This window comes from Haemaphysalis longicornis, unplaced genomic scaffold (assembly GCF_048455015.1).
Source record: "Haemaphysalis longicornis isolate Haplotype H1 unplaced genomic scaffold, Haemaphysalis longicornis Haplotype H1 scaffold_10, whole genome shotgun sequence".
Lineage (NCBI taxonomy): Eukaryota > Metazoa > Arthropoda > Arachnida > Ixodida > Ixodidae > Haemaphysalis > Haemaphysalis longicornis.
The window spans coordinates 103,034,930-103,055,457 of record NW_027526204.1 but is presented as its reverse complement, the minus strand read 5'-3'; the positions used below and the strand labels follow the sequence as shown (position 1 = coordinate 103,055,457).

The following is a 20,528-nucleotide window of genomic DNA, read 5'->3' as shown; positions in this document are numbered from 1 at the left end:
AACGGCATGCATCCGTCCCATAACGATTTAAAACCTGGAAGCCCGTGAGCTCTATTCTCGCACATAAACATGCTGCTGTTTGTTTTCCTACCCCCTCGTATGCATCTTACAGTATGTGTAAGATGTCTGTGTAACCCACACCCGAACCACTCAATTGAGGACAGCCAGCTAACTGCATTGAGCCATGTAATTTTGACATCTAAATACCACAACCGGCATTTCATCGGTAGCGGCATGAAGCCTAGCTGTGCGTGCACGCCCCCCTTTTATACCCACGAACCGGGCACGCATAAACCAGTGATTGGTAATGGCGCACACTTAGGCGTGAAAGACTGGCGAAAATGTCGCTCAGAAGGCCTTCCAAGATGGAAAATAAATATGGGCTCAAACCAGCGTTCCAACTGGGGAATTTTCTCTTCTACCCGGAGGGATTCACAACTACTTGGCGAAGTGAATTTGAGTGGAAATGGCGATGGCGGGTTTCGGTCGTTTTAGGGGGCAGCCCTTTCGCAGCCGTAACCTGGGCTTCGCGGGAGCGGCGTGTTTATGTCCGCGTAACTGAGTGAGTGAACGCAGCAGCGACAAAAGAAAGAAAACGGAGAGGAGCGTCTAGCGAAGGGTGAAATGGAGTCTGACACGTGCGGCTACGGTGTCATCTCTCTCACTGCCTTTCCCTCAGCCGTTTTATGCGTCGCCCCCAAGGAGCACCCTCCCCCTGACACTTTCCCCAGACGCTGTTCCATTCTCCGCTATCCAAACCACATGACGTTTGGGCGGGAGGTTCAAACACGATATGCAACAACATGCTCACTGCTCCCTTGTGCAGGGCTAGTCTGAACCACATGACATTAGCGCAGGAGGTTCAAACACGATTTGCAACATGCTGGCCGGCGACAGCAGTGGCGCACTGCGAGGCAGCAGCACAGCAGTGCACACCGCCGTACGTTCGCTGATCACGCCGCATGTTCACTGAACACTTCCTGAGACGCAGCAGAAATGCACCTTGACCGAGAAGACTGCAGCTCGTGCTGAGCACAAATTGCAATCGTCAGTGCGTTTTTTACGCCCATCCGTGCTTCTGTTTGTTTTTCGCAATAATCTGACTGCTGACTGCGCAACTTGCCAAAGGGGCATGGGTGGAGGCGAGGGGGAAAATAGTTGTGAAATTGTGACGGCGGTGGTGAGGAGGAGCCCCGGAGCGGTGCCGAGTAAATTGATGACACCGAAATAAAAACTTAGACATATACTGTTAGACATATTCTGCTTTGCAGTAAAAGGGAACTTACCTGAGTTTTCTTTGAAGTAATCGTCAAATGTTTCAATGAGTGAGCTGAAATGTAGAGGTGTCGTGTCAACTCCAGAAGGATGTCGAGTGGTGGCCGTCAGACTGCTCAGCTCGACGACTTCAGCTACTTCTGCTCCGGCCTCTTCACCTTCCACCTTTACCATAACTGCATGTGAATCGTGTAGTAGGACACTTGAGTTGGAACAAAATAGCAATTTATAACTACAAGCTTCCACTGTGCTCCCCATTTTACTAAACTTACAGAACTGTCAATATTCCGAAGCAATAAGGACAGTTAACAAGCAGGGCTAGCAAATAAAAAACATCCAAAACAAGCCCTTTTTTGCATCGTTCTCACACAAGTAGCACGTAGCCATGAGAGAAAACTCATGAACCACAGGATTGAAATTTCACGAGATTTGTTGTGCACATGTGAACAGTTGGTTGCTTAAAGTTATTCAGCAGACACGCAAGTTTGGTGCCAGGTTGTCATGTGAGAGAAAAATTGTCAAATATTGTTACTCTCCTGGTCTGCAAACTTTTGCTTATGACTAGCAAGGGGCCCAGCTGTACATCACATCGCTAAAAGTTGATTGACCTTAAGAGAATGACATTACTGTTATTCCAGCACACACTTCACGCTTTGTTTCCTTTAAAAAAACACAGGAACATGTAACAGTTGTTACACATGCACAGCATGAGTCACATTAGGAGGGTCTGTAGCTGGATTAGTTGCTACATTGCATGAATTGCAGTGCTAAGATGGGACAAAGTAAAGAGGATCAAACAATGTCCACGTGTGGTGTTATTCTTTACTACATTGTCCGTTCGTAACACTGTTCAATTAATGCAGTAAGGCACATCCTCTACTTTGGGAACTAAATCAAACATGCAGAATCAACATCATTTTAGCCGTTTACTTCATAAACTTCGAAACAGAACAGCTGGGGTAGTTGTGAAACAATTAGACTAAATAAATAGAAGACAGTGTTCTGTGCTACAAGCAGCAGGAAGACAGTAAAAGCCGGCTCAACAAGAAACCTGTGTTCAATAAAATTTAAAAGGGAAGGCATTTTTTGCAAGGGTAGAAGTCCGCTAAACAGTCTCCCGTTTTTTCTGTTACAGTTCAATTTGGTAAAGGCTGCACAATAAAGATTTTCAGCTCAAGGCAGATACCGTATTTTTCGGTCTATAAGTCACACCACCCTCAAAACGGCAGTTTTTCCAAAAACAAAATGTATATAAGTCGCACCGGTGTATAAGTGTGTACAAAACACACTTGTTAATCAGGTAAACCCATAAAGGATCAGTTTATTAAAGAGTAAAGCGAAAGTACATGGTTGCGGCGACTGCCGCCTTTGAATGTATCCCCCGGTAAGCAGTGCTAGACATGTGCATATACCGTCCAAAGTCTAGACATAATTAACTTCTCAAAAATGGTTTATTGATACACACAGATGGCATGTACTTAGACGGCATTTAGGCAAAACCATCGAAGCCTTCTTCCTCCGACTTGCTAACAGATAATTCATTCATTTAGACCATAGAGCCGTGTCTTTTAACATGTGCTGACATCACGCAATGCACAGGCACCGTTTCAAGCACGGACCACGTGCAGCTGCCACGTACCAAATTAATTCCATACATAATTCGCACCGGTAGATAAGACGCATCAACGAAAATTTTAGAAAAAGCTGCGACTTATACACAGAAAAATATGGTACTCTACAAAACAGAACTCTACCCACTGCACACACAACAAAAATTCCTTTAGATTCATACAAAAAGCACTCAGTTGCTGCTAAAACACCATTTTTAATTAAGGGTTAACACCAATAGCAACTCACAAATAGGTGCCACAAAGTTTCCATGCATGCAATAGTGTGAAATGCAATGTTAATAACCTAAGCAATTGCCATGCTTTTAAAGTGCCCGTTGACTTTGAAAAACACATTTTACACAAAAGCCATGTTCACTTACTCACTGTAAGATGACATTCCTTCATGTTTTGTATTAAGTATTTTTTAGAACTGCTAAGAAAACAGTTTTACACTACTATTCTTACATAATTTTTGTTGAAACATTTTATGACCAGCACTTATTAAATAAAAGGTAAGACGTCGCAAAATGGTAACAGTAAGCCAGTAAAAAAACTGACACCAAAACATGAATATATGCTTTTCACGATAACAGCTGAAAGTCTTCAATGCTTCACAGGTTCAAGCAAACCACAGAGTACACAGCAGGTGACCCTTCCCCAGTTTCTTGCAGGAAAAGTTCAACCATGCTTGCTTTGAAGATAGCAGCATTGATCTGGAATGAATGCAGCATGTTCAGTTCAACATAAGGCTCTCCGAACACATTAATATATAATGCCCCCTACCATAAAACTGGTGTTTTAGTCAAACCTCGTTACAAGAGACACTCAAGGGAACCAAGAAACGAGTCTCTTGTAACCAAGGTCTCTCGTATGCAATGTTGCTAACAAGGGGAACAAAGCAAAACCAACCAAACCGCTTTCATTCAAATGTCTCTTATAACCAGGTGTCTCTTGCAACGAGGTTTTACTGTAGATATGAAAATAAAAGGCAGAACTACCGTAAAATACCGAGCAAGCAGCCCCCCTCGAAGTGCCGATAGTTCAGGGAATTTTGGGGAGGGGGCCCTTGTTCGGAACTGCCCCATATTTCAAAACGGTGGAATGAAATGTTAACCACAACTTTACCCCCCTCCCCACCGAAAAAGAAAAGAATAATGCAGTTCCTTGGAGAGAAACGAATTTTTAGTAAAGATGAAGAAGACTGTGAAGCATCTCTTGGCGCAACCAGTGTTTGCAATTCATACGGTGTTCCCGTCAACTGCGCTGTTGGTTCTGTTAGACAGAGAATCCATTTTTGCCATTGTCTGGTCCATTTTTGAAATGATGAACAAGGTGTACTCGTGCCGTGTTCGGAGGGCGTTCACGGCAGAGCAAAAGGGCTTTGGTGCCTCTCAGAAATCTTCCTGTGTCCTCTGGCTTTCGTTACGAATGCGTCACAAACCACCGTTGTCACAAATTCAAAAGCACATTCGGCTATGTCAGGTGACAATACACAAAATGGCGAGTGTGTGCAGAATCATTGACTACCCTGTGTTCTTGGATTGGATTCTGGTTTAGACAAGAGTGCAGGCAAAGGCATTCTTGGGCGGTTTTGATTTCACTGGTTTGGGCCATCAATGGGGGAGGAGGGGGGGGGGCTTGTTCGGTAGTGTGCAAAAACTCGAAATACTCAGATTATGAGAGTGGGGGAGTTTGCATGGGTGGGGGCGCTTGATCAGTATTTTACTAATGCACACAAATTACAATTACTAACCACACAAAGAACAAAAATGCCCAGCATAAGTGCTAGTTTTACAGCACATGCAAAAAAAAACGCAACTTCCAAATAACAGTAAACAGCATGAAACAAAATAACTGTAAATTGCTGTCAATGAAGAGACGGTACGGTTACTTCCCATGGGCCATTTCTATGCACAGATAACTTCTCAAATTTTCCTCATTACCTGCATCTAACTGTTACGTTATAGAAAATTTTGTGGCAAGCAGACGCGATGAGTCTTGCTTGATAACTTGTGGCAGCTGGCGTTAGTGTAAAGATATTGTGCACTCGGTTCAAGGCATTGAGAAAACATTACTCTGGACTCGATGTCTGACACTTTTGACGCTCGTCAGGTTCCTGCTATCTTTAGTTTTCACTTGCGTTGGTTTAAACATCGACAGGCATATGTGACTTCATGCATTTAATTTGTAAAGTACAACAATATTCTTGACCGACACCTTGATGCAACAAATGCTCTCGTCCTGCTCTGAAAGTGCATGGCCCCATCTACCTCAAATTTAGAGAATGAATCCTGTCTGAAGTCATAACTGTCCATTAGCTCTTAGCTGACACAAAGCAGCCACAAAGAGCTTTTAGACACTGCGAAAAAGTGGCAATATTGTCCCAAACACCAAGTTATTGGAGAAGGAAAGGGAGAGACACAGAAGTTGTCAACCTTTTGAACTTTGCGGAGATGATTGATTGAGTGTGCTTAGTAGCATCGGCTACTAAGCACACTGCAGTGGAGGACTCGGTTAATTTTGACCACCAGAAGACCTTTAATGTGTGCCACAATCTCCACACACAGGCGCTCTTGCCAAGATGATACCATTGACCTTCCACAAGAGTAAGCCCCAAGCCTTCCTTTGTACCTATCCATTCTACAATATTAAAGGAACAGGCTCAGCTAGGCTCTACTATTGCTAGACACCAGATTTATCAGCTGCCGGTTCTAGCAATCTAGAGCTATTACAACTCGTGGGGAAATTTCTAGCACACACTTGTAACATGCACTGCTGTTATAAAAAAAATTGCTTGTTAGAACCCGTTCACTTTAACCTCTGAAAAACGCGTCCTCCTACTGCACAGACTCTAAAAATTCACAAAACAAAAATCAACTCAAAATGACCAAATACATATATTTTGCCTTCATTTTTGCTTGCTCCTTTTGTCTCTGTCCGCCACTGCCAGTACTCATGAAAAAAAATTATTAAAATTAAGCAGCTGTTCAAAATAACATTCTCACATTTTTCCGGGTTAGAACAACTTGTATTTAAATTGGTGCAGTGTAACTGACAGCAACTACTACAACACAATGAAGTTGCATTGAAGCTATAGCTACTAGACAACTTTAATTATGAGTAGAAAAAAAAAGCTGCTGACTACAACGACGCAATGGCTAGCAGCAAACAAAAACATCCAACAGAAATATATAATGCAGGCTGCAAAAAATAACTGCAGGTTGGTTCCTTTTGAACAAAAACAAAAAAAATTTAACAGGCAAAACTCAGTTTAGGAAACTGTTGCAACAAAAAAGAAACCTTTTTTTTACTGCTTGGAAATGTTCTCAGGAATGACAAAAATTTAGGAATCATTACGTCTTAAGTTTAAAATGAATTGATTTCTTTGCTGCAGTTTTTTTGTTGTAAAACTAGTATGCACACGTTTAAGTTACACAATGCAACAGTAAATAGCACATAGCATTTTAGTCAAACACTTATGACCTGTTTTGTAAAAATTTCTTGTGGCATGACTAAGAAATTGTACCGAAAATTGTTGGTACTACAACTCCATTGGTTGCATTTGTGGGTATGTATCAGTCTATTGTCCCCATTGGCTGTGAAGCATCATGTGGTTGCAAACAAATGTATGCTGGCTTGACATCCCCACTGGCTGCTAACAGGGTAAGCGATGGCCCCATGTTTCCTTTTGCTAAGAATGCATGTATGTGGTGCCCTGTGTGTCTAGTCGTCTTCCCTTGCGTCCTCGTTTTAAGCGCAGTTTTCTTTTTCGTGGTGACCTGACATTTCCACTGGGTATGTCGTTAGGCTTAACTTTGAGGTACAACGCAGTCAACTGGTACGTACAGCTTCACATACAATCAGCATGATTTTGTCGGCCACATCGATAGGCTTAGTGGCAAGCAAAACCCCTTCATTGGCTTAGCCAAGTAGCGACAACGATTGATGTGCCGACACGCTCTGGTATTAGCTCAGCCCAGGGGGTTCCGGTTCCTCCCTGCGTTTCCTGTTTCCGTCCGCCATGAACGATCAAGCTGGGCTCCAAAGGGAAAGCGGATCTCGTTGTTTTTGAGAGCCAGTCGTAGTCGCCGGTGGTTTTGCGGCACTGTTCTGGTGGATATTTCATTTCGCTTACGGTCTGTTTTCACCACAGTGCACGAAACTTCATCGGATGATGGGCTGTTGGGTATTTGAGTGCGCGACACAGTCAGATGAAGGCGAGGCTTTGCTGTGCCGCTTGGCAAGCTACGTGCTGAACACAGGAAAGCTTAGATGTGTACGATAGGATTAAAAGACTCGAATCGTACCAAATGGGGAAACTATGAACTAAATTCATATCTTACTGCAACACCCAACTGCTGCCACACGACCGCAACGCAGCTTGTATGTGTGTGTGCATGTGATACCCTTGTTGACAGCGTCTGCCTTGTTATTGTGCACAAAACTTGGCATTGTGAGTGTGTGGCAGGCAAGCTTGTGTCAGTATGGATGATCCTTTGCACCAAGTTTTTACAGACGAACTTTCCCACCTTTTCAGAAAAGTTAAGGAAGGTTAAACTAGCAACAGCAAAAAGTAAGTTCAATACAATGATTGCCAAACAACTTTTCCTTGTTTAAATTGTTGTCACTATAACATGGAATGTAAGTGAGCTAGTTTGTACATATCTGAGCGATATGTCTGTGTGCTGCTTTGTTTTCAGGCTGTTAGTCGATCAGCAATGTCACGTGGAAGGCAATAACAACACTTGCCTTGAACTCTCCACAGTTGGTTGAAATGCTGCTTCATTGTATGTCAATAAAAAATTTTGAAATCAACATCGGACAGCCTTCCATATTTCTTAAATCTGGTAGGCAACATTTAAACGAAGTATGCTAATGCATCTTTGTGCGCACAGCGATTGACAGCTGCAGTACCATGCCTGGAATTTCGTGTCCCACATTTGCATCTAAAGCTCTTTAGTGTTCTGCAATTTTCGCTCATCATTTGTGTTGAAGATAGAACCTGTTGGTTGTGTTAGGCTCCATTCATTGCACATTGCTAAATGTGCCACTTTGACAAAACTTCCTCGCTAACTGAGAAGGTAAATTAAAAGCTCCCTGCATAAAATATATTTTCCGTATAAGACGGTTTCACTAGGTCTCTGAAAAAAATCACAATCTCCTAAGATTTCGAATGCCAGCACGTGTGGTATATCAAGTACAGCTACATAAGTACATCTTGGAGAAAAATCTGAGGTACACAGAACACGGGCAATATTAGGAAGAAACATGAGCAAGAAAACAAACATGCATTGTAGGCAGCAACTAATATAATAATGCACAGAAAAGTAACTGAAATTTCTGTTCAAATTACGCTTATCTGTATTCTTTATAAGGTGACAGGTAATACTCCCTCAGGAGAATAATACTATGAACAGACAGCATTGCTGCTTTGTTAGGCCAGATTTTATGTAGCTACCCTAACCATAACGTCGTCGTGGGCACATACACGCAACATGAGCAAGGCTTTAATTGGCAATAGTTTTGGGAGTACACAGTCAAGAAACAAATCCCAACCTGTGCAGTGCTTTATATTGCGAAACTTGTATTTAGCGGGAGAAGCATATTATACCTTCCCATTTTTACAAATGAGAAACTTGTGTCTGTAGAGTTATTGCCATGCTGTTATTTTCCACATCGATGCATTGCACATTCTAATACATAATCTGTTCCTAACTTCTCAATGTTGGGCTCGAAGGCAGCATGACCTACAACCATAAAGAGTCCCTAACTGCCAATTTTTTCTGAAAGGCTCACTCAAGAAAAAAAAGGACTCGCGATGTACAAAACGAAATTTGTCGATCTCGCTTTAGCCACAGTTGATAAATAGGCCTGAGCCAGTTTTTATCCAAGGATGAGGGACTTAAAACACATTCAGGGGCTTTGAAACCGTCGCGATGTAACGGTACGCGCATGTTCATGGTGCAAGCGTCCACACTGGTGAGCCAGCGTGTAATATTGATTCCTTTCTTGATGTTGTGGCTCAAATTAATAGAGTTCCCGCTGTATTCTACAATGCATAACTGATTAAGAAACTTCACGCTACTGCAAAGACACAGTGCACGACGTGGCCGATGTGCGAGGCGTACGCGTGTAGCTGTAGCGGGTTAGGAAGATTATGGCGAATGGAGCTAGCAGACGACACAAGGGGAGCAGGAGAGGGCTGGAGAGGAGGAACTTGTCGCTACTTGGCTAAAAGCCAATGAAGGGACTTCAGTGGCAAGGTAACCTAATGATAAGGTTGGCATAAGCCTAACAACATGCTCTCATACCCACCCAAGGGGACCAGCCAATGATGGCAACTGCCGTCAGAAGCTGACAGCTGATTTACAGATTCCCATTTTGCTGAGACATCAATACACCAACTTTGACATATTGGACATAGATGACACCTATCGTCAGAGGCTCACAGCTGACTCACCAATTCCCATTGCCTGTGATGTCAACATATTTACCCACACATTCGCTTTCGCACATAACACGTAAGCAGCCGTAAATGCCTGTTTTTTGTTTCTAATAATGCATACATTACACAAAAGCTCTTCCATTACTTTCATTGGCCCTTCCCCCAATACCCATTTCACGTTGATTGAACAACCAAAGTACCTTTGGGCTTGCACCCTAGGTTATGAGGCCCACCATAGTGGAGGGCCCTGAATCAATTTTAACTATCTGAGCCACTTTATTATGTGACAAATCTCAACATGCTGGTGTTTACATTTTTCACAACTTCTGGCACACAAGTTGCTTGACACCGAAGCTGCAGAGCACGAAGCAAACAAGAAAAAACTTCAAACTATTGCTTACTTAAAAACAGATCACATACATACTCAACCTGATAAAAAAAGAGCAAATGGAATAAGAAACTGCCTAAGGTAACCATGCAAAAACCTCCTCATCAGTATTAGCATGTTGCTAGGTAGGGAAGTGGGCCTAATACAGCTGCAACCTCATTGGAAATGGCCTTCATCCTCCAGTGGGCATAATATTGTTTCGTCCAGCCCCCTTGACTAATCTGAAGAAGAACGAGGCCGTTCGAAGGAGAGAGAAATTGTGATCTCTCCGCGTTTTGGCAATCGGCACCCCAACTTCTCCTCCGTCTTCACCGCCAACGCTGTTCTGTAAATCGGGTGAGACAGCTGAACCATATTTGGGAGCAGCTTTTAGAGCAGCGAAATTTCGATTTTGGAGCAGAAGAACGACATTTATTATGTCACCTTAGGAGCCTAAAAAATCAAATTTTTGGCCACTCAAGAGGGGGGGATAGTGGGGGCGCTTTTTAATCGGTTTTGAACGTACATAACACTGAAACAACCTTTAAATAAAGTTTTTTCTACCTGAGTATCACAAGGAACGAACTCACTACCTTTTTCAAACCATTTTTACATTCTTGGGCTCTATGCATAGATAACGCGGAGTTCCGTTGAAAATATCGAATTAAAAAACTAAGCAATTTTAAGGAATTTTTATTATACTGTGAATGCCGAAGTTGTTATTTTTGTAATCCCAGACTCGGCGTTACGCACAACTGAGAGCCACGGCAAAAGTTGCGCAAAGCGAGGCGACAGTCGTCGCCCCCCACCAGCCCTCCCATTTCAAGACCCAAGGTGGGCGTTCACTACGATCGTAATTATAGAGTATTGGTATGTTTTGGCATTAAATTTCTTTTGGCATTAAATTTCAATTCAGATAGAGGAACCATTATCACTAGCGTTCGATAATATCAGTAGCGTTCGATAATAGCCCGTCCCGCTATCGGACACTGCTTGAACATTTGGCGGTGATGCAGCTTGCGCCGCAACTTCTGCAGTGTCCATCGTCCCACTCCCGCCGCTCGCAAGCTCACTGTCAATAGCAACAATAACTCGGCATTTTATAGTGCCGTAATGAGTCCCAAATTTCACTTCAAGCACGCACCGCGCCTCACACTCAAGGCCGAAACACGGCGATATTGCGGGTACCCCGTTGTTTTTGATGAACCCCCGTCTTTCGAGTCGTGTAACTTCCCGAATAGGACAAAAGACTAAATGTAAACCCGGCCACCCCCATAACCAAAACCGAGGTAGAAATCGGTGAAGAGCACTCTGCCTGAACCATGAGCGACTGCGTCGCCCAGCGGCCATGTTTTCCAACCGCACTAAGATGACGGGGCCCAGTAATGTCGTTCTGGAGATGCGGCGCTCCCAAAATTGCTGAGTTAAATAGCATCCTCGATTAACCGCACCGGTGCACACCGGGGCACATCGGTGCACCTTTCCATCCTCGATAAACCGCACCGGTGTGCACCGTCCGTCCTCGATAAACCGGGGCGCACCGTCGCGGGGCAATTTTTGGTTGCACCGCCGCGCACCGAGTCGACGGTGCGCCGGGGTGCAGTCCCGAGATGCATCGCGGACGACGCCGGCGAAGGGGCTTCCTCAGCTTCCTCTGCCGTCTGCTGCAGCGACGGGCGCATCGCCGCACTCGTGTCAAGGCGGAAGGAGCTGTGTATTGTTGCTGACAAAGATGGCGTGCTTGCGAATTCATTGGGCAACGATGCGACAGGCTCCTAACGGGCGGTAACAACAGCCAGAGATTGTAAATGAGGACGCGAACTTCGTGTACTTCAAAGACGGCTGCATGCATTGCCAGACAGTTGGGGATTGACATTCGTTTCGTTCGATCGAATTATCATGAACTGTCACCGGAGTGCCTAGACGATGAATACCTACTTGTTTTGCTGTAACGGAAGGGCGGAACAAAACAGGCACAACAGGCACTTGCATTATGGCTCAAACGAAGATGAGAAGCAGCTTGTATGTAGCTGTTTAGTGGAAGCGGTGGCGGTACGTTATTCCGCATGTGTGACGGATTTAAGTTGTGCGTACATATAATCATTGGCCTTCAATAAATATCACTTTCTAATAGCGCTGTGTCTCATTACAGTGCTGTATTGCTACTTGTGAACATTTTTATGAGTTGATTTCTTAGATTAAGAGATGGCACCTGGGTAGAACCGCCCCGTTTGTCCTCGATCAACGCTCCGTGCCGGTACGAACCGTCGTGGGGCACTGTGCACCGTGCCGGTTTTGGGGGCAACACCGGTGCGTGTTTATCGAGGACGCTAAAAATCAACTTGCACAAGTAGCTTGTGAAAACTTTATATGGGAAAACTTTAAAAATTCGCACAAAATAACATGTGCAACCCGACATTGTGACTTTCGATAAAACTATCCCGTGGGCAATTTTATGCGGGTCTTTTATTGAATGATCAATCAATTAAACCTTTACAAACAGCATCACCTTCAAGGTGCTGGAAAATTATGCCGTCAGTAAGCCTTTCCCCCACTGAAATTGACGGGCGCGTTAAAATCCTTGGCTCTCACACTCTTTCAGAGCAGTTTGGCGCAATTTTTGCAATTTTCAAGCTTTTGGAGCAGCCTGGCGCAGGAAAACGAATTTGCATCAAAACTGCGCAATATGCGCAGCTGTCTCACCCCTGGTAAATAAACGGTTCCCGGATGTAACAATGTTATTCGGGTCAATACTAAACTTTCCTTTTCAAGCATCGCTACGGCCTTAACATGTCCCACCCTAGAAGTAGCTAGAAATTTTAAGAAACAGGTTCCCATGTCAAGCAAATTATCACGAAAATCCTGAAATAAAAAGTTTACATTGACATTGTAACACCATCTAGCCCCGGTGGAGCTGCACACAGCAATGAAACATCAGCTAATTTTGACAGTCATAAAAGTGAAATCTACGTTTGAAAGCTGGCAAACAAAGGAAACAGTGGAAACAAAAGAAAAGCAGAATTCGAGTCCCCGTGCAATTTATTCAAGAGCGTCAGTAGGCTCACATGAAGACTGAACAATCGAATAGCAATTATTCTGATCTTGTTGGACCTTCTGCAAATGTACAAAACTATATAACATGCACCTGCTTTTTGGATACCATGGAGGCAAACATTTTGGCATTATGGTTCCCTTTTGCTTCAGAAATAGTCCCCCGAAACATGGCCCCAGCTAATTTTTAACTGGTCCAATAGGGCTGGCATTAGTTACTGAGAACTTTTTTCCAAGCCGCCTGCCTCTGAGAGCAGTTTTCATCATTTCACTATGGGCTGATACTACCATCTTTGTGTGAACAGACAAGGAATCAAGATTTTCTTACAAATTGAGAAACAACACGAGAAACTTGATACTACCATCTTTTTGTGAACAGACAAGGAATCAAGAATTGTGCACAATGAAAAATAGAAGAAACTTGAACTCATTTCCAAAGGGAAGTGTGCAAAGCACTGACTTCGTTATGCAGTCAGTGTGACTTAACATACCGGTATTTGTTAGCCTAGAGTGGCACACTATCTCAAATAAAATAGGAATGTGGTTGCTACTACGCTCGGGGACAATTTTCTGTGGCAATGCAGTCAAGGCTACGGAGCCGAACCACGCCGTTTCGCTGCGCATCAGGAAGTAGTTCAACAAACATAATTGGCAGGCTGTAACCTAAGCAAATAAAAATGTGTGGTTCTTATGTTTCAGCCTTCGATTGATAATGATAATTTCTAGCCAGAATATATGAAACAAGGAGCATTATTTTTTAGATTTTCGGATTTTTTGGTTGCAACTGTCGCCACTGGTGTTGCAATGGTTCTCTTTCAAAAAAAACATGGTGCCCTCGTCAACGGCCTTTGGCAGATCGCCATTTCTTTCTCTGAATAGTATTGTAAAAAGCTTGAGAAGCAAAAGCTGTCAAAACAAACAAAGCAGGTGGCTTGCAAAGTGTACGCCCAAGTGAGACTGATGCAACCGGGACTCTCTCATTTCCGCAACCCATTTGATAGCCAGTTTGCCGGCAAAAGCGAGCGCGTGCGCAAGCGTGTGTGCGTGTTGCTCTTTCAATATACTGTGCCCACACTAGGTAAGTATGCTACACATGTCAGTGCTGCTGCCCAGTTTTCAGCACCAGAAGAGTTTACAAATCAGTGCATGCCGTCAAAACGGCAGCGCTGAAAGAATTCACTTCATTTCTGAACGATACCGAGTCAGACGGTGTAGTCCATGGTCGGTCTGAGTTCTCCAGTCAAAGCGTAGGCTTGTGTTTACAAATGAAGCGTGGGGAAGGAGACACCAATATGCCTGCATGCTCGGTGATCGTGTTTCAGCACACTCAACCACAGAGGTCATGCGAGTAAATGAACGGTATCAAATGCGTACCTGTCAGGCTGAAACTGAAACCAGTTTACTGGGAACTACTTTGGCACAGTAACACAAAGCAGTTAGCTCCCCCTTGCCCCTACCCCACAGCCTTCTCTCCTTTGCCACAGAAAGTCGTCCCAGAGTATAGTATTATAATTCAAAGGCGACCAAGAAGAAATAGTTCCAGTGTTAAAGAATGTCAAATTCAGAACTGAACTAGTCTGGCAATAATAAAAAAATTGTACAGCCAGATTTATAAAGAGGACATTGTTGTCACTCGTCCAACTTCAAGGACGCCTGACCCAAGAAGCTGCGCAGAAAACCCAAGTGACATGCGTGAATTGCAATCCTTGCAAAAAACAAGCTTTTCATACAACAAAGTACCACTGAGCAGACGGGTGGAACAAAATCAGTGTTCGCAAGAAAAGATGAAAAGCAACGAGGAAGGCTGAACTCCATCGTGAGAACATCAATTGAAATTACAGAGGGGCTTTATGACAAAAATGAGGCGACATCACAGTCAACAATCCTCCTCCAGTTGGTTGCAATCTAAACCAAACATTCCAAAGTTCTGGAATCTGAATGGCCGGATCAGAGCAGCCAAACTTCCGCCAGCAGTGGTTTAGGGGCAACGTAAATATTATTTTCAAAGTCCGAAACGACAGAACGGCAATATTATCGTAAGACCAGAAGAGACGTTTTGGGGAGTGATAACGCGACTCCCGCTTCCGAAATACCGTCATTTGCTAACGCTGTAAGAACTACGCTGGATAGTACCATCTTTTTCTTTGCAATACGCTGCTCCGGACGTTCTGTTAAAATGGCACAGTATGTGCTCATTCACTCTGCTTCGTTTCTCTCGAGAGCTCTTCCTTGTCGCGAGCGACAGTGGAAAGCAAGGAAGCGATCCGTGCTTTCTAAACACACAACCGTTGGATGTGATTCGACGTTTATAATGTCTATTGCTCTCGTACGTGCTCCGCGCGTTTGATCGTGACAAGTTCACTACACTCCAAACGTGCTAAAAAAGGTTTGTTTAGGACGGAGGAAAAGTTCCCGCTGCGCGCTTCTTTTAAGTTATGAAAACAACGTTACTCGTGCGGGACGGCAAAACTAAAGAAAAACATTCCCGTTCCGCATTCAATTGCTGTCTACCCTGAGGTTGGCTACTCAAGGGTAGGCGGTTAGAGACGTCGCAAAGGATACAACAAAACTTCTCGAGGAATGCCGCTCCACTTGCGTAGATTGTTGCAACACCAATGCCAGTAGGATCGGATAGGGTCGGTACCATTATTCACAGTCATCAAGGAGTCCCACGAATCTTGCGCGCGCACCACACAACTGAAAAAATGCGGTCAACAAAAAAGGACGCAGCAAATCGCCGGGTAAAAAAACGATCACTGCGATAACAATGCATTCGGCGGATTGCTTTGATTACGGTGGTTGCCATAAAAAACGCATTTTTTTTAAAGAAAAAGGTTTTTTTTTTTAATTTAGCATTTTCAATAGCCCTGTCTTTTGAAAAATGAGGACCAACTGGAGTGTCTCTATTCGCACGTCACGTAGAAACAATTTTCGCACAATTTTTATTTTTAGTTCGCACGCCGCGTGGGAACAATTTTTGTTTTTAGTTCGCACGCTGCGTGCCAACAATTTTTTTTTTTCTAGTTAGCACGCGATATGTTTTCGTCCTGGCCTTTAGACCCAGGATGCTATGCTCCAGATTCACGCTGACATCCTCGCCCAGCCACCTAAATGTGACAACGCCGCCATCCTCGCACTTGATCTACATAAAGCTTTCGATCATGTCTCCCACCACGCCATCCTCGACTCCGTCAACCACCACAATCTTGGCAATCGCACACACACCTACATAACAAACTTCCTTTCTAACCGTACCGCTACACTGCGCCTCGGCTCACTCCACACCGCAACTTTCCCTATGCCCTCTCGCGGCACGCCCCAGGGCGCCGTCCTTTCTCCGCTTCTCTTTAACGTCTTTAACCTTGCTATGACGCCTCTCGCTCGCGCACTTGAGCACACCCCCAACCTCCGATCTGCGATCTATGCTGACGACATCACACTATATTGGGTGCCCAGCGGTAGTGATTCCATGATCGAAGAGACCCTCAATCAGGGAGCCTCTATCGTACACCAGCATGCCCAAGCTGCCGGTCTCTTCTGCTCTGTCTCCAAATCAGAATTACTTATATTACCTCCACGGCGATCCCGGTCCACCTCCCTACACGGTGCCGCCGAATCCATCTAGGTCTCGGTCAATGGCACAATATTCCCCATGTCTCACTAGTCCGCATCCTTGGCTTTATCATATACTCGCAGCAGCACACACACACCATCGCCCAGCTTCGCACTTACACCACGCAGATCATTGCCCTCATTAAACGCATCACGACCCGTAAAAATGGCCTCGTTGAATCTGAGCGCCTTCGCCTCCTTCATAGCTTCCTAATCTCTCGCTTCTGCTACCACCTACCGTACGCCACCCTCACCCTCACTCAGAAGCAGTCCTTGGACGTGCCTATCGTGCAGCGCTTCTCTTGCCTACACACGCCTCTACCGAACGACTTCTAGCCCTAGGTCTGCACAAATAACACGGTGACGGAGCTACTCGAAGCGCACCGCACTGCCCAAATCATCGCCTATCCCAAACGCCAACCGGCCGCTGCATTCTTGAACGAGCGCATCTCGACCCACCCATTCTACTCGATCTTATGGCTACCATCCCTCTCTCAATCCGCTCCAGCATCCACATCAAACCCCTTCCTCGCAATATGAATCCCGCCTTCCACATCGGTCGCCGTTTAGCCCGTGCCCGGGATCATCTCAGACGCTACTCCCCTTCCCCGAGCGTCGTATATGTAGACGCGGCTGAGTATCCGAGCAAGCCCGCTTTTGGCATTGCGGTCATAGGAACACCTGGCGCCGACCCGCAAGCTTCAGCCACGGTGCTCACCTCGACCTCAGTTACCGCGGAGGAAGCGGCAATTGCCCTCGCTCTTACCCAAACACCCACCCCTCTCATTATATTATCAGATTCGCAACCCGCCATCCGAAATTACCTCAAGGGCACCATTTCATCACTGGCCCTCCAAATTCTTCGCACTCGACCCCCTTCCGAACCCGTGACTCTGCTGTGGACCCCGGCCCACACCGGGATAGGCGGTAATGAGGCTGCCCACCACCAAGCCCGAGCTTTGACACACCGGGCAGGCGCTTCTTTTACACCTACACACGGCGTTCCCGAGATGTCCCATTCGGTACTGCTCACATACCGGGACATCACCCAACATTACCGCCTCCTTCGCAGACAACTTCCCCCTCCCCACCCCTCCCTTACCGCCGAGGCTGCCCACATGAGGCGCCTTCTTCAGACTCACTCGTTTCCTCACCGCACTCTATAAGTGCATACGCACCCTCACCTCTTTTCCTCTCCCAACTGCCCCTTGTGTGACGCGCCGGACACGCTCTATCACTCGCTCTGCAAATGTCCGCGCGATCCTTTCCCACCTCTACTCTCCCCCACCCTCTGGGAACAGGCTCTGGGGTGCTCGGACCGCGACCTCCAAGAACTGGTCACCGGTCGTGCCCTCGACGTCGCGGCGGCCCTATGGGCCACCGCCACTCCCCCACCCTAAAACCAGAGTTCCAATAAAGCGGATTCTCTCTCTCTCTCTGAAAGGGAGAGGGGGAATGCACGTCTAGCCATCGCTAAAGTCCCTTGATCGCCATCGCCTTGTTCAACGGCTTCCCAGGCTGCCCACGCTTCAGATGAGCAGACGTTTTAATTCCTATCAAGTTATGTGAAAGTGAGACAATAAAATAAAAATAAAATGGCCACTTTCGAGCGTTCAGGGTTCAGGTGTACTGATGTCTGGCCGTCATCCTTTTTACTCTTCAAAGATGCCTTTCGGCGCCAAGAAGTAACCAGGTGGTCCTGTTGCGTGGTCTGTTTTGTAACTAATCTGAAATGTGACATGCGTGCAAAATTTGAGCGATAATGGGAGTAGTGATTTCGCTGAAAACTTTTTTTGTTCGTGTATGCTGCAATACTTTCCATGTATGTCGCTGGGTGTTGCAGCAGTAAACTGTATGCTGCAACACCCCGTATGTTTCTCATTAGAGGTCAGTACTATTATAACTGTAGTTCATTGCGTATAAAAGAAGACTTTTGGGTATACCTGTACTATGGGACCCTAGACGAGCGCCTTGACCTCTCCTCTCAAAACCATACCTGCGGGCTGATCTGAAAATACGTGCATGCTTCTAATCGTACACTCCCTTAAATTTTTGCTGTATCTAATGGTATATAAGACACACCCACAAAATTTCTTCGCGATATGCCGGACGTATCAGCAAAGTTTTTTTAGAGGTACATCGGTCCACTTGGTTTCACTTCGACCTGATCAGTTATCAACAACTGCGTGCACCTTAGCGAGCTTGTCCAGGAGCTTTAATCCACCCGAGACACCAATCCGGTCATAATTGTTCTAACGCCACCAGGTCGTCTCATTCATACAGTTATGTCCAGAGAAAACGCAAATGGCCGGTGGGAGCCAGAGACAGAGCGCCGGGGGGGGGGGGGGGGGGGGGGTTCGAACCCCGCCAAAAATGTTTTCAGGCAGTGTGCAAGCAACACGTGATACTTTTAGCAAATCTTCTCTTCCGGTAACCCATACCCCCCGAAAAATATTTCTGACTATGGCCCTAATGGGAGCAGCCTTTATTTTTACCCAACCCACCAAGCCCCTTCAGCTCACTGAAAAGCCATAATCACTGTTAATTTTTATTCACTATTATTATTTACAGTTGAACCTTGTCGGAACAAAATAGTTTCGGGGCCCTAAATTAGTTTGTTGTACCAGATATGCGCTGGCAACAGTAGAGGTAAAACTCGGCTCTTACAAATCGGCAATCTGGCTCGCGCAAAAATCCTAGATGCAAGAAAACATTATTCTAGGCTTCGAACCTACTATAAACGAAATAATCCTTACCTGTCTCCCTGTGTCATTTCAAACTAAATGGGCTGAAATATGAGAGCGTGAAATTACAACAAGGCAAAGTTCGTTTAACCAAACAGGACAGCATTCTTATTTGTTTGAAGGATGTGGTCTTCGTATGGGGACTTTTCATAACACTGAACAGGATGAAGGTTTCCGCAGCGATCACGCACCAAAGGGCCTTTTCTACTTTTGCAGTTTTGGGCATCGGAAGTTTCTCCTTCATTGTATACAGCCAATATTGTGCGGCTTTCGCAGTTCCTGTATTGCGTTCAAAGATTTTAAATGCACTGAAATGAAGCGCTACCAATCAAAGTTCGTATTTAGTTAATTATAGCCGATAATTCGCTATATCAGTGTTCATTTGAACGAGGTTCAACTGTACAGATGATTGGACTAACTCTAGCTCCGTCCATACTGAACTCCAAGCTACTACTCCACGCCCGCTTCACAACATGCAAGAGCAGTCTTTCTTGATATTCGCTCAAACTGCCAAAATGCGTTTTGTCACTGACTAGCCAGAGTCACTGTTAATTATTAATCATCCTTATTACTGATGATTGGACTAACTCTCCCTAGAGAAAATGTAGCTTGTCCCAGCTGGTTTATGGCAAAATTCCCAAATGGGTGCTGCTGGTCCCAGTTTCCACACAGATTAAGCTAGAGCTTAATCTGTGTGGAACTCCAAGCCACTACCCTACATCCATTTCACAATACACAGCAAGAGCAGTCTGCCTTAATTTTACCCAGCCGGCCAAACTGCTTCCACTCCCTGACTAGCCTGAGTCACTGTTATTAATTACTACTAATACAGATGATCGGCGGCTAAGTCAGCATTGGCTGAGCAAGATCGGAAAAAATCAAGACCGACTGCTCTCACCACGTGAATTGGGAAATGGACATTAAGTTAGCTATTACAAGAAAACGCTAGCCATGGGCACAAAAAAAAAGAACTTTTGAAGATTCAAATTCATCTAAGTTCAACATAGTGCGCCGGCATACCATAAAAAAAATTTGCGTGTATGTCTGACATGTCCTTAAGGAATTTTGCAGATACGTCCAACGTATCTTTTAGAAATTTGTGTGTGTCTGATGTACCTTTAGAAAGAGCTTTATTTTCCACGCCCAACCAACAGAAAGATCAACTTGCCAGAGCTTTTCCACCAATTGACCTGTTTGTTTTCTTCCATTAAAATACTCTCATAATTGCCTTGCACGCATGCGCTCATATTTTTTTACCCTTTTCAGGAATTCATTTTCTTCGTATGCAGGCGGTCCCTGTGGACGTTTTCTTCAGCGGAGGCACGAAGGCCATCTTTGTGGCGGGTTTTATAAAAAACAGAGCTAATTCGGTGCCCTCAATTAATGCATTCACAAGAAGCTACTGAGTGTCTTAAGAATATCTT

At 45.0% G+C, this 20,528-nt stretch overlaps 1 protein-coding gene across 2 annotated transcripts in view; it reads right to left on the bottom strand.

Moving 5' to 3' along the window:
* The window catches only part of LOC144158993 (uncharacterized), a 48,431-nt gene extending 43,944 nt beyond the window's left edge, over window positions 1-4,487 (bottom strand). The window contains exon 1 of one of the 2 annotated variants that reach the window (XM_077690216.1): window positions 1,287-4,487. In XM_077690216.1, coding sequence (XP_077546342.1) covers window positions 1,287-1,533 — 247 coding nt within the window. In that variant the 5' untranslated portion in view covers window positions 1,534-4,487. The remainder of the gene's footprint in view (window positions 1-1,286) is intronic. The other variant, XM_077690215.1, reaches the window with a different exon arrangement.
* Between the last annotated feature and the right edge of the window lie 16,041 nt (window positions 4,488-20,528).